Here is a 14,394-nt window from a genome sequence, read left to right on the forward strand (position 1 = left end):
AGGGAACGACCAGAAGCCAGGCGGGAGGCCTGGAACACATCCCTCCTGGGAGCCTTCGTACGAAGAACGGCTCTGCCCGCAGGCTGATCTCAGACTTCTGCCTCCAGAGTGGGGAGACAATACCTTTCTGTTTTTTAAGCCACTCAGTTGGTAGGACTTTGTCATGGCAACCTTAGCAAACTAACACAAATCTTTAACAACAGGTCTCATGAAATAGCCTACTTGCGGATTTTCCTTAAGCACCGTTTATGTTCCAGACCCGTTAATGGGCCACACAGGACACGTAAAGGTCAAAATTACAGCCTCAGCCTCACCCAGGTGCCATCGGTAAGACGCAAGTCAAAGGCACACACAGCTAATGACAAAACAAGGAGACAAACGTGGGGACGGCCCCCTCTTGGCAGACGGTTTCGGCTCTGCAAACACCAGCTAGGTGTCAGCACTCCTGAGGGCGGCTCCGTGGGGCCGGGCGCTCACCAGGGAGCTGGAAGAGCGTGTCGCAGAGCCGCTCTGTCTCCTCCGCGGACAGGTACACGGGGAAGGTGGCGCAGTCCAGCAGCAGGTGGCAGGCGGCGGCAAAGGCCTCCCGGCAGGCCTCCCGCGAGCTCCCCAGCTCCACGACCCCCTGCTCCACGGCCCAGTCCTCCTCCTTCTTCCGGCCAGGGCTCCGGGTCACAGGTGACGGCGGCTCCACACTTTTTGTCTTAAATGGAGACCCTCGAGCCGTGAACAGGTCGGAGAGCATCTGCTTAAACTGGGGCACGCTGATGGGCTTGGCGTCCCACGAGTTCTTCTGGCTGGGGTCGCTGGCCGCCGTGCACGGTGGCCCACCCTCGTCCCTCCGGCCCGCGGGCTCTTCGCACTTGGCCTCCTCCCCAGACGCCGTCGGCTGCACCCCAAAGATGTTCTTGTGGGCGAAGGTGGCAATCAGCTCCTGGATGCAGAGAAACGTCCTCTGCATGCTCCCACCCTTCTTCCATACATCGTCCTTGTCCGGAGAGACCCTGGGGACCCGCAGGTGCTCCGACAGCTCCGGGGACGAGGCGCTGAGCCCGATCCCACTGTCTTCGGATTTCAGCGGAGGAAACGAAGCTTCTTCATCACCTGGAGTCACGGCCTTTGTGTCTATAATTATTTCACGGTTTTCACCTCTTACTGGACTCTGCAAAAAATGGAGATTGGTTACTATTATACACCATCTCGTGAGGCCAAGGTATTCAAGTGTCAGCCGGATTGGGCGAACCATGAGCTTACATCTTGTTTTCCAAAATCATGATTCTCTTCCTAGGACAACCCACGTGCAAAAGTGCCCAGTAAAATGAAGAAGGCCCATCAGGGGGACGGAGAGGGGTGCAAGCCCAGAGAGAGGCTACCGTACCCCCAGCTCTTCGCACAGGCTGGCTTTGAGCCTTTGTATGTTCAAAAGCTGACTTTGTATGTTCACTCAGGCTTTTGAGGTTCAAAAACCTTTTGTAAAAACAGTTTCTGACCTAGTTAAATTTAAAACATGAATAAGGACATTGGACCAGGGGTAAAATAAAGTCATGAAAAAATAAAATGAGAGCAGAAAACTAGAACAAAGTGTTTACCCTGGTATATATAGCACCTAACCATCTATCTACCCGTGTGTGTGTGTGCGCGCGTGTGTGTACCCACTTTGTGGCTTTTTCAAAGGGCTGCCACTGCAACATTTGATCAATCAGCCTCTCTCTTACACTGTTAACTTAGATAATATTACATTAAACTTAGAACGTTTACCATTCATGCCACCGTGCTCTCTAGGGAAGAATGAAACAATATGCACTTCTAAAAACATCATTAACTATGTTTATGAACAAATGCTTAAACTTTGCATCTTAAGTCACTTAAAGGATTTTTTTCTGATTAGCTATAATAGCTAGAAAAAGTAAAAAAAGGACTCACTTTGGAAATGAACCCTCTGTGTGTGAGTCTGCACCTGAGGGTGCAGATAGATAGATAGTGACCTTCAGGAGTGCCCGGCTGCCCTGCCTGTCCGCCCTCCCGCCCAAGGCTACACTGAACTACAGTGAATGGTTGTCAAGGGCAGAATTTTCAAATCTTTTTTTTTTTTTTTTTTTTTTTTTTTTTTTTTTTTTTTTTTTTTTTTTTTTTTTTTTTTTTTTTTTTTTTTTTTTTTTTTTTTTTTTTTTTTTTTTTTTGAGTGAGAGAGAGAGAGACAGAGACAGAGCTCGTGGGGGAGAGGGAGAATCCCAGGCAGGCCCCACGCTCAGTGTGGAACCCGACACGGGGCTTGATCCTACGACCCTGGGATCATGACCTGAGCCGAAATCACGTAAGACGCTCAACTGACTGTCCCATGCAGGCAGGCACCCCAGAATTTTCAAATCTTGAAGCAAAGTGGAAAATTAAAAAAAAAAAAAAAATCAGACTGCTTGGGGACCATGACATGGTCTTCTGGGGACACAGTTTGGCAGTGTCCATGTCAAGTTAAGAGGGGCAAGCAGGCCTCTCTCCCAGTTTAAAAAGAAATGGGTTTGACTGCAACCCACTTCAGGGAGTTGATCCCTCAGAGAAAGCTGTAGCCACAAACAAGCTGCACTAGGACGTGGGGCCGTCCCTAACGGCGAAGCCAAGACACAAGCTAAGTAACTCAACAGGGCGGGAGCGGAGAGCCTGGGAAGCCCACAGCTGCTGTTGTGTAGACATCGAAGCAGAGTAAGGTGCCTCTACGTGCACCAACATGGAAGGAGGTCCCCAAATACTGTTTGGGAACCAAAGCGAGTCAGAGAGCAGGGTATGTTATGGGTTGGGCAGCACCCCCTTCAAAGGACGATGAAGTCCTAATGCGTTACTTGTAAATGTGACCTTATTTGGAAATAGGCTCTTTGCAGATGACCAGGTTAAAGGGAGCTCACTAGAGAAGACCCTGATCCAACATCACTGGTGTCCTCACAAAGTGGAAATCTGGACACCAGGGGGCGAATGCTGGTGTCCAGAGCCGTGAGGCAGTAACTTCCTCTCATGTAAGTCACTCAGTCAGTGATACTTCATTATCACAGACCAAGTAAACTAGTGTCTCACTTAGGTGTTTTTAAAAAATGTTTATTATTTACTTTTGAGGAAGAGAGAAAGAGAGAGCACGAGCACGGGAGATGCAGAGACAGAGGGAGACACAGAATCTGAAGCAGGCTAAGGCTCTGAGCTGTCAGCACAGAGCCCAATGCAGGGCTTGAACCTGTGAACTGTGAGATCATGACCTGAGCAGAAGTCGAACCCTTAACTGACCGAGCCACCCAGGCACCCCTCACTTACATGTTTAAAGAGACATCAACATCACACAAAAACAGACATACAACACAACAAAGTCTGGAAGGTGAGCGGAAGCTAACCTACCGCTATAGGAGGAAATGCAGGGCAGGAGGGGGATGGACAAAGTGAAGAGGTGAGTCAGCTTCCGTGCTAAAAGCTTTTGGGGAGTGTCTGAGGATTTTATAAGCATAATTTAGATATTACCTTTACATCTTCTGATCTTCACTCCTCCCCTAACCAGCCCTAATTCCCTCATGCTCCCAGGAGGGCATAAGCCTTGCCTGAGAACCACATCCGCTCCTCGAGGCACGTACCGTGCATCCACTCGTGGGCTCCATGTCCAGGTAGGAAGGTGGCATCTGGACCTTGCTCAGCACCTTGAAACATGTCTTCAAGGCATGTGTGAGCTCAGGTAAGCTTAGGGCCTCCATTTCCTCAGCCAGAGGCTGCACCAGGCAGCCCAGCACCTGCGGGAGGTACTGGGTTTGTACCTCAGAGTAAAGTTCCTGTGGAAAAAAGACAGGAGTTTAATGGGCTTCCAATTTTTGGCCAGAAAAAAAAATGCACCTCAAAATGGCACCTTAGAAAAGATCAGTTTTTAAGAGTACAAGTAAGTTTCATGTGCATTCCCAAGTCAGAAAACAAAGCATTTCTTTTCTGATCTAGACAAATACCCCTCACTTACGTGTTTAAAGAGACACCAGCATCACACAAAAGCAGACATACATACAACAAGGGCTGGAAGGTGAGCGGAAGCTAACCAACCGCTACAGGAGGAAGCGCTTCCTCTCTTTTCAAGTGTCTTTTCTAGTAGAAAACTGCTGTCACATTTATTTCACATTTATTAACCTCCTTTGAGAAAATTAGTCAATGGCACAATTTTACCTGGAAGTGTATTTACTCTTGCTACTAAACAACTTTAATGTAGAATGAATGATGCCCAGTTCATCTCTGGTTTACAGAACTTTAGCTCAGGCCGCTTATAAGTGGCTTAAAGTTGTAACCTCTTTTAAATAAGACATAAAAGGGGCGCCTGAGTGGCTTAGTCGGTTAAGCGTCCGACTTTCGCTTGGGTCATGATCTCGCGGTTCGTGGGTTCGAGCCCCGCGTCCAGCTCTGTGCTGACTGCCAGCTCAGAGCCTGGAGCCTGTTTCAGTCTGTGACTCCCTCTCTCTCTGACCCTCCCCTGCTCATGCTGTCTCTCTCTCTCTCCTAGAAATAAATAAAACATTAAAAAAAATTTAAATAAGACATAAAAGCCATTAAGAGGTTAAGTTCAGCTACATTCCCTGCACCAAAACAAACAGTGTCGTGCGTGCGTTGGGGGCGCCTGGGTGGCTCAGTCAGTTAACTTCGGCTCAGGTCATGATCTCGCAGTTTGGGAGTTCGAGCCCCATGTCGGGCTCTGTGTTGACGGTATGGAGCCTGGGCCCTGTTTCAGATTCTGTGTCTCCCTCTCTGTCACTCCTCCACTCATGCTCTTTCCTTCTCTCTCAAAAATAAACAAACATTAAAAAAAGATAAAAGTGTCGGGCGTTTATGTAAAACCACTTCTCAGTATGCTGAGGTTTATCAGGCCAACAACACTAATGAGAAAGTAAATAAGAGCCAAGCACGGAGCCCCCTGTTCACGACAAGGGGCCTCACCAGGGGAATAACGTCCAGAAGGAACACCAGGAGGGTGCAGAGCTCCGAGACCGTCGGGGGAGGGCTGATGCTGCTCCCAGCGGTGTAACTCTGCTTCCCTGCCCTACAGGAGTCACAGGAAAGAGAAACAAGTCAGCTCTTTCTCCTCTGGTAACTTCAAGCATTTATGATGTCCAATAACGTTACTCTATTTCAAACATATTGAAAGATAGCTTCTGTAATTCTAATAATTAAGCTTTCTAAAAGGAACACAGAGAAGTGTCAGTGTCTTGAATTTGCTTGTTGTCTCCAAAACGGGTTCAGTCAGACCTGAACTTCATCAGTTCATATGCGGGTTGGGATCAGATCCCGGGGGGACCCCTTGCCCAGTGGATCTGGAGCTCAACTCCATGAGCAACACTAGGTCTCCAGCCCCAAACCAAAGGCATATTCCAAGGGAAGGCGCGGGGTTGAGAAGGCGTGGGCCGAACAGTCGTTCCACTTCTGGTGAGAGCTCTTCCCACGTGACCCCCATGAGCTCGTGTACATGAGCGGCTTTGACTCTCTGACGTCCACAATGCTCAGCTCTATGGGTGGCTGCTTACGCTATAAAACTCAACACTTCTTTTTAAAGAAGCAGGTGACAGGTTAGATAGCTAAGTTAGAAAATACACAGATACTTGTTTTCAAAACAGTAACTTTGGGGGCGCCTGGGTGGCTCTATTGGTTGAGTGTCCGACTTTGGCTCAGGTCATGATCTCACGGTCCATGGGTTTGAGCCCCATGTCGGGCTCTGTGCTGACAGCCTAGAGCCTGGAGCCTGCTTTAGATTCTGTGTCTCTTTCTCTGCCCCTCCCCTGCTCATGCTCTGTTTCTCAAAATAAAGACAAAAAAATTTTAAAACAGTAACTTTGGATTCATCTAGCTCTCGTGGAACAACTCGACCTGAGTTCACTGTCTTCACTGCAAATTACCATGTAGTTACCTTGGAGTTTGAGCAAGAGAATGACTTTGAAGAAGTGCACACACTCTAGCCTGGCCAACTGTTCTCTGTGTCTACTCTAAAGAGACCCGTGCACGTGTGTGTGTAAAGACCTGTGCACATGAGTGTAAAGAGTTGGGACAAAGTACCATTGCAATGGAAAAATTGAAACTAGTGTTTTTACCCCATGTACAGACAGCTCTCCAAAGCACTGTTACTCCCCACCAAGCAGCTCACTGCAAAATGTTACATTCAACCTGCCTGATACCACTTGTGTAAAGCCTGAACAGACACACAAGACCATAACATTTCTGGATACACACTAGTTATAATGCAAAGACATCATGGATGGGATGGACACTAATAATCCCAATAAGAAGGGGGTAGGTGCTGGGAAGGTAGGAGTTAGTTCTACCTGGGTAGCAACACTTTATCCCTTAAAAAAAATATGAAAAAAAAATAGTCAAGTGTTAACTATAATTTCAGTTAACAGGTGCACGTGTATCTGGCATTCTTGTTTTTTCTTACACTTGAAATGTTTCATAGTTGATCTTTTTTTTAAAAGGAAGCACACTTTCTAGAATGGAAATGGAAACAGGTTGACCAAAATTATCCCAGCTTCAGTATAACGTGGCCCGTGGTCCAAGTATGATTCATTCATCAGAGACATGAAGGCCTGCTGTGCCCCGGCTCCAGGGGACTTGGAGCTGTACCGTGGGGGCAGTGGGGACGTGAGGCGCTCCCGGGTTCCCCCGCGAACTTGCTGCGCAGCCACACGAGGGATGTGTGTCGCCGGGCCCCAGCTTTCTTATGTGGTACAGGGCCTGCTTCTCCTTGGGGTGTCTGAGGTGTTGAAGAGCGCATGTAGGGCTCTGAGGCCAGGCCACAGGAAATGACAAGCCAAACTTCTGTCAAGCTGCTGTATGCAGAGGGCAGTGACAGCACAGGGCATTGCACTCAGGGTGACAGGAAGAAGTTTGACAGGGTGACTCAGGACAAGACAGGCTCTGAGAAATGACGCTATTCCCCTGCTGTGGGGAAGCAGGTGGATCTCCAAGGCGGGGCCACCAGTCACAATGTCAAGGTGGTGCAAGTCACCAGACTGAAGTGAAGGTGGCTTAAAGCTGATTACCACAGCTGAAGACATTATGCTTTATCGGACCCATTACGGAACAATTTCAGTAAGAATTCGAGGAGACTGACAATTTCAAAACCACTCGCTCTAGTCACAGAGCCACAAAACTAAGCCTCTGTAAACACATCAGCCTCCAGGACAACTGCACGAAGAGTCTATTTAGTCAACATAACTTGAAAATGCAGAGAATTTTCATCTCAAGTTAGAATTAATAAAAAAGCTTAAAAATTATGTGGCAGAGATTACCTGAACCTTCTTAATGGCAATGTTTTTTATTCTAAGATTTTAAGTGAATTTTTTTCCATCGTGTGCTCAGCAGAGACCACCCACCCTGAACCACAAAAAGCAGCTACGAAGCCACAAGAGCTTCCAGTCCTTCCTGAACATTCCATAATCCCAAACTGGACACTTACCTAAAGCAGTTCTCAAAGCACCTTGTCATATAATCCCAGAGAAAGTCTGTGCTTAGGGAAGAGATCAGCAAATTCACGGTTTTAACAATCTCTGAGGCATTTCTGTTTTCTTTTATTGCACTGTAAGGGAAGGTGAATACTCATAACTATATTCCATGAGAAACCCTCCATTACGAGAACACTGTTCTGAAAAACTGTAATTCATTTACCTGTTTCTAGAGAGATAGACAAATCCTAAGAAAGGTAAAAATGTTACTGTCCTGTAAATGGAAAGAGTTTGCATAATGCTGTCCTAAACAGTATTTATACGGAGACATTCTCTTAGAAGTGTCAGAGGGGCGCCTGGGTGGCTCAGTTGGCCAGACGTCTGACTTTGGCTCAGGTCACGATCTCATGGTCCATGAGTTCAAGCCCCGCATCAGGCTCTCTGCTGACAGCTCAGAGCCTAGAGCCTGCTTCAGATTCTGTGTTTCCCTCTCTCTGTCTGCTCCTCTGCTACTCGTGCTCTGTCTCTCTCTCTCTCTCAAAAATAAATAAACATTAAAAAAATTTAAAAAAAGAAAGAAAGTCGTTTCAGAGCTGTTGTGAAAAGAAGCTGATATAGAAAACAGTTTGAGTCCAGGTATGGTAATGAGCTAGTCTGTTGGTAAAATAACAGGGTACACCCATTTGGGTGGGAAATTTGGCTAAAATTTAAATGTGCATTCTCTAGGACTCAGGAAATTTACTCTATGGACTTACCCTATAGAAATCTTTGCACGGGCACCCAAAGATATATACATGAGGATACCACTGCAAGGCCATTTAAAAATTGGAAGCCACTTACAAGTCAATAAGCAAGAGACTGGTCAATTTGTCAAGATTTATTTAAATAAGTGATCAACCCTTACTGAGGAACCAAGGGCAATCTTTATATTCCATTGCAGAAGAAAGCAGAGTTACTCACAACTTGCATTTTAAAAACACAGCCAACTAAATAGCTAATGTAACACCGTCCTTAAAATAAAAGATAGACATCTGTACATTTACGTATGCATTCGAAGTCTGGAAAGAAATGAAAATGTTTGATGTTTTTCTCTCAAGGGCAGTGGATTATGGGTGATATCTTTTTTCTTGATACCTTCAAATATTGGTATATTCCACAAAAAGCCTGTATTACTTTCATATCTAGAAAAACAATAATTCTGGGAGAAAAGAGCAAACATTCTGGGAGGAAAAAAGCAAACACTCAGAACTCTTGGTACCTTTATAATTAAAAACCAGAGAAATCTTCAAACAGATCTAAATTTTCAATATACCCAATGCTAATTCGGGCAGAAGGAAATGACATCAAGAATAAAGTAAGGGGCACCTTGGTGGCTCAGTCAGTTAAGCGTCTGACTCTCGGTTTCGGTTCAGATCATGAGCTCATGGGATCGAGCCCTGTGTTGGGGTCTGGAGCCTGCTTCGGATTTTCTCTCTCCCTCCCTCTCTGCCCCTCCCTGGCTCACTTGTGCGTGCACTCTCTCAAAAATAAAGTAATTAAAGCATCAAAAAAATAATAAAGTCAAAAGGAAGAGACTGCACTATCTTAAAAGGAACAAAAACTAAACCCAGGGCTGAGAGAGAACTACATCCTTCAAGGCAACGGGTCTGCCATGTCCTGAACCCCACCTGCTGTGCCTTCGGGGTCCTGCGGCACCTGCCCTCAGCGTGCCCTGGCCTGGCTCTCCCCTCTGCCACTGGCTCCACTTCCCAACCTTACCTGCCTCCTGCCATCCTCCATGTAAGCTACCGCGTGGACACGCCAGACCTGGGTGCCCTGCAACAGCTTTTCTACTCGCTCCGTAAATATGGTTGTACACCCCAGGCTGGGTGGAGACCAGCTCCGATGCCTTTTAAACTCTTCACCGTGTTCAACAGGGAACAGTCCATTCATGGTGACTGACTTGAGCACAGTTATCCTAACGAGTGGCACGGTTCCTTGCGTGTCCACTTTCTCTAGCCCCATGCACTTTATAACACACAGCAGGGAGGTGAGACGAACAGCATCAGGGAGGGAGGAAGAGGTGCGAAGCTGGAGGCCAAACCCATACCTCGTGAGTGAGTTTCCACTCTGGGTGTAGCTGAGTTTAAGATCAGAGCCGAGAGCATCTCTGCAGTAGGAATAAAAGGCCCGGATAACTTCAAGGAACAAATTCCCAACCACTCGAGGCCCTGCAATGAAAAAGAAAACAGAAAGGTTAGCAATCCATATTTAAATCAATAAATGGCGTGCGCACGAAACAAAGACTAACTGTACACACAACTTTAGACTCTAAAATGCTCAGAAATTTTGGCTTAATGATGACAACTTTAGCTGGGGGAAAAGCCCATTCGTGAAAACAGCCAGCATTTCTGTCGCGTGTGTTATGAGCTGGACAGGACTGTAAGCACACTGTATCCACTAACTTATTCCATCCACACAACAGCCGCGTGACCGAGTTCCACACCACTGTACCGACTACAGATGAGGGGACAGAGGCAGAGAGGTGAAGTAACTCACCCACGCCCAATTCTGCCTGATGGAGCAGGGCGTACGCATCGTGGGTGTGAGTGTGCATAAACTGCTTGGCCAGAGATGTTACTCGGCATAAATACCAACTGAGCACGGCAACTTTCTTATTTTAAATTTTCTAAAATTTTTTTGCATTTTTAATTTTTGCTTTACATTTTTTTTAAAGGAATCTCGAGCCCAACAAGGGGCTTGAACTCATGACCCCAACATCAACAGTGGCATGCTTTACCCAGTGAGCCAGCCAGCAGCTCCTCTAAATTCTTTTAATCATGCACCAGAACCCCACAAAAAAATAACACCGTTCTTTGAGAGGCTTATTAAAAGAGCACAACCCGCTGCAGGTTAGAGAAACACTGCAGTCAGGTAGTCAGGTGGAAGGCAGCTGCAGGTTTCTGCTCCACAACCAGCAGCCACCAGGCAGTGAAGAGAGGTGACTTCTCACCCAAGGGTGCAAAGGGATGAGACCAGGATTGATTTGGAGAAAATGAACACTGTCAACACACTGCTGTCAAAAGCAATCAGCAGATTATTCTTTTATGCTGCTTTACCATGAAAACAAAAACTTGCCTCTGAGAAAACTTTTATTCTTTTTCGAGAACACATTTTTGGTAGTCAGTCCCATGTATGTTTTACCTACAGTACAAGAACGTCCAATGCTTTTGCGGCGCCTGGGTGGCTAGGTCAGGTAGGCGTCGGACTCTTGGTTTCAGCTCCATCATCATCATCTCATGGTTTCATGAGTTTGAACCCCGCATCAGACTCTGTGCTGACATTGCAGAGCCTGCTTGGGATTCTCTGTCTCTGTCTCTGTCTCTCTGTCCCTCCCCCACTCGTGCTGTCTCTGCCTCTCTCTCTCTCAAAAAAAAAGAGAATGCCACCTGTTTTTGACAAATGAAGTTAAGTTTGCTGCCGTGATTCAAGAAGACAACGAGGCAGTGGCTGGAGACTGGTAGCAACAGAATGACTGCCTTGTGCCTTCCGGCTCTACTTCTATAGGAGCTACTCCTCTGCCTTTGAAGCACGACTTCCCTAGGACAACTAGATTAACAGACAGAGGAAATTAGACTGCTGTGACTGCACAGAAGCCTGCCATTCCTCCCCTTCTGGAAACTGGGACCCGGAGCCCAAGCTGGCAGCAAGGTTTCACTTGGTCTGCCAGGTGCAGCATCTCGACAAAGAACACACGCCTTCCAAAATGCAGTTATGTTTTCTTTCTTGAATATTTCCCCGAGTTACACAGTAGGCTCTCAATATACTTCTACAGCTCATTTCAGTTTTTAGACGAAATCCTGACTCTTCTACACTAAGAAGAAAATCTGCTGGAGCTGTCGCTGGCTGACTGCGGCTGCAGGGGAGGGGCGGGCTGGGAGGAAGAGCACAATACATGGGTACCTTCAGGTGGCACTTAGGCTGGAGCTTGGAGGGACAAAGGCTTCATGTTCTGACTTTGGTTAAGAGCAACGAGAGAGCCATACATGCCATGGGGTACAGGGTCATCTGTGTTATGTGAGCAAGTGGCTGGGGGCAGAGTGGGGGTTCTGAGTACAGGCAGGTAAGCAGCAGTGTCCCGTCAGAGAGCTCAGGCTCTGAGTCAAACAGACCGTGTTTTCATCTCAGCTCCCTGGCGGCCTCTGGCAAATCACTTTCCCTTGCTCAGCCTTAATCTCTCCATCTGTGAGATGGGTGTGGTAAGAAACCTCTCTTCAGGGTTGCTAGAGGGAAGGAGGGGTGTATGGAGATGTACATTACATGTTGCACACAGATCACTTTGTAGAAAAAAAAAGGCTCAGAAAATGTCAGCTGTTATTATTAACAGCAGCAGAATCACATGAGGACCTCACAGTCTCCCTTCCGTTCAACTGGACTGGATGCCTTCTTTTCCCCGTCACAGCCCTAGAGCCCAGCATCATCCCTGCCACTCATCAAATCCCAGGGCTGCCTGTGAATGAACAAATGAAGGGTCTCCATCCTCCCACCTGAGACCAGAGGGAGAAAGGATCTCATTAATGCCTTCGACTCTGTTCTCTGCAAAGTTACCAGGTGGTGTGCAAAACCCGGGTGTTTAGGTGATGCCATCACACTCGAAATTCCGTGGAGGAGATGGGGGCCCCATTATGGTGCTCAAGTGACTGGACATTAAGATCTTACCGTGAATGGATATCAGGGCAATTTCTATTCTTCAAGCAAGGGAAAGAAGGTCATTGTTTTTTTAGCCGACACTCACAGGACCATAGTGTGCAAAAGGGGACCCTTCAGGAACTGGAGTCTAGTTCAAGCCTGTTAGTTGGCGGAGGAACAGACCAAAGTCCGCACAGCCTAAGTGGCTTTCCCTGGGTAATGGAGGAGGGTCCCCTACCCACTTGAGGATAAAATCAAAGTTCACCTGAAGCATATCTGACTGAAAGAACACTCTTACAAAATAAGTTGCATCCGTGCTCTGTTAGGCACACACGCAGACGTGAATAGGAGCTCCAAGGTGTTTTTCTAATAAAAGTGTCCACGTTATTATGCAAAACTTTTAAGCGGTGCCTAGACAGGATGACTGGACATAACATGTGACAAAAATGCTTCAAAATTCTGAAATTCCAGTGACTGACTTATATTTAAAATAACATGCTGTGTCTCACCAAGTTTAACTCCTTCCACACAGGTAATCCACATCGGGCCTATGAGAATAACTACAGTTCTTTTTTTTTTTTTCCTTATAGCTTATTTATTTTGAGAGAGAGATGGCCTGCGTGCACACGCATGAGTACAGAGGAAGGGCAGGGCAACAGGGAACGAGAATCCCAAGCAGGCTCCACGCTCAGTGCAGAGCCCAACACTGGGCTAGATCCCACGACCTGGGGATCATAACCTGAGCCGATATCAAGAGTTAGATGCTTAACTATCGGTTAATATCAGTTACCTGAGCCGCCCCCCCACCCCCAAGCGCCCCGGTAACCACATTTCTAACATTACCTATTTCCGGCTTGTCCAGCAGGCTGACGAGGATGCGGAAAGGCTTCAAGTACGCGTGGTGGCGCTCCTCTGTGTCGGCATCTGAGAACCTCTGGTGCAGTATCTCTGCTAGACCCTTTGTTTTTTTCCCAAAAAGCCACATATTAGGATATTGTATGACCCTGTAGCAGAGTATGACTGATTTTTCTAATTTTGGGTACTTTTCTCATTTTAAGCACAGTATGACCTTATTGGTTTTTCTAATTCTAAGTACTCTGGGACACAAAGAAAACTAGTCACAGGGCACGAAACAGACACCCACAGAATTTTCCCAACCGTGTATCCAGCCAATGCCCAACATCTCCGTTGAGGTCCTACAAATCGATCCATGGAGGAATCATGATCAGCAATGCTCTGATTGAGATCTACTTTCCAGAAAGGCTCCTTTACCTCAACTAAAAGATCCTTAGAATATTTTTCAAAAAAATACGAGGACTGGTCTTCGTAAGATTTTGAGAGTTCGGATTCTGGCACAACAGTATTTCCTTTAATATCTGAACCTATAAGAGAACAAGGACCATGAGCTGTAACAAGATCTATAATTTTAAGGTACATATCATTGTGCAAAGATCTCATGCTCTGGTATTTTTAAAAAAAGAATACCTCCGACAGAAACCAAGTCCCAATCTGGCAAGACTACGTCACATTTTCTTCTTCTGACAAAAAAAAGTGCTGTGCTAAGGATTCCATCTCAACAGACATCAATTTAGTTCACCCAAGAGTTCAGCTTAATCATCTTGGACAAGTCTGATTATAAGAACTTAATGGAATGAGGATCATTTTTAAAGACCAGTGTTTTGTATGGCAGTATGTGAAATTGAGCTATTCCCCTCTGTACGTCCTTTTTTTGAGTTCTGGGTAAGTTTGTGAGGTCTTCAGGGCAAGGAAAGGCATCTCATGGTATTGGGAGCATGGACTGTGGGGCCGAGGCTAGCAGGTCGGAGCCAGCACTGAACTTGGATCCCGGGTCCTCTATATATACAGCAAGTCAAGGCCAACTAGGAGGGAGCTGAGTGTTTAGCAAAATCATCCTTTTGGTAAAAATGCTTAAAGAGTCTGTAAACATTCTTCTTGAAATCCTTCATAAGCCTCCATGCAATGGGTTCTGGAAGTTCTGTAACCAGGGAGAAGAGAGGAAAGAAAGGGTTCAGAGAACTTCCTGACCTTGGCGTGGGAAGGCCTGTATGTTGAGGGTTGTAAAAGAGAGGAAGCAGAGGATTCTTTAGGGCAGCGAAACCACTCTGCGTGATGCTGCACAGGGGGCCGCGTGTCCTTCCACACGTGCCCAAGCCCACGGAACGCACACCACCACGAGTGAGCCTTGGTGGAAACCACAGATGCTGGGTAACGACGTGCCAGTGCCAGTTCATCGACTGCGACAAATGTGCCACTCTGGTCGGGAGGTTCTGGC

The 14,394-nt window shown here is 46.7% G+C and overlaps 1 protein-coding gene across 3 annotated transcripts in view; it reads right to left on the reverse strand.

Annotated features, from left to right (window-relative positions):
- DOP1B (DOP1 leucine zipper like protein B) overlaps window positions 1-14,394 on the reverse strand; it is a 96,814-nt gene that overhangs the window by 47,113 nt on the left and 35,307 nt on the right. For all 3 annotated transcript variants that reach the window (XM_077765467.1, XM_077765466.1, XM_077765469.1), the window contains 7 exons: window positions 13,374-13,483; window positions 12,945-13,059; window positions 9,523-9,643; window positions 7,448-7,567; window positions 4,939-5,041; window positions 3,606-3,797; window positions 478-1,162 (listed from right to left, as the gene is read on the reverse strand). In XM_077765467.1, coding sequence (XP_077621593.1) covers window positions 478-1,162; window positions 3,606-3,797; window positions 4,939-5,041; window positions 7,448-7,567; window positions 9,523-9,643; window positions 12,945-13,059; window positions 13,374-13,483 — 1,446 coding nt within the window. The remainder of the gene's footprint in view (window positions 1-477; window positions 1,163-3,605; window positions 3,798-4,938; window positions 5,042-7,447; window positions 7,568-9,522; window positions 9,644-12,944; window positions 13,060-13,373; window positions 13,484-14,394) is intronic.

Source organism: Crocuta crocuta, unplaced genomic scaffold (genome assembly GCF_008692635.1).
Source record: "Crocuta crocuta isolate KB4526 unplaced genomic scaffold, BGI_CrCroc_1.0 scaffold84, whole genome shotgun sequence".
Taxonomy (NCBI): domain Eukaryota; kingdom Metazoa; phylum Chordata; class Mammalia; order Carnivora; family Hyaenidae; genus Crocuta; species Crocuta crocuta.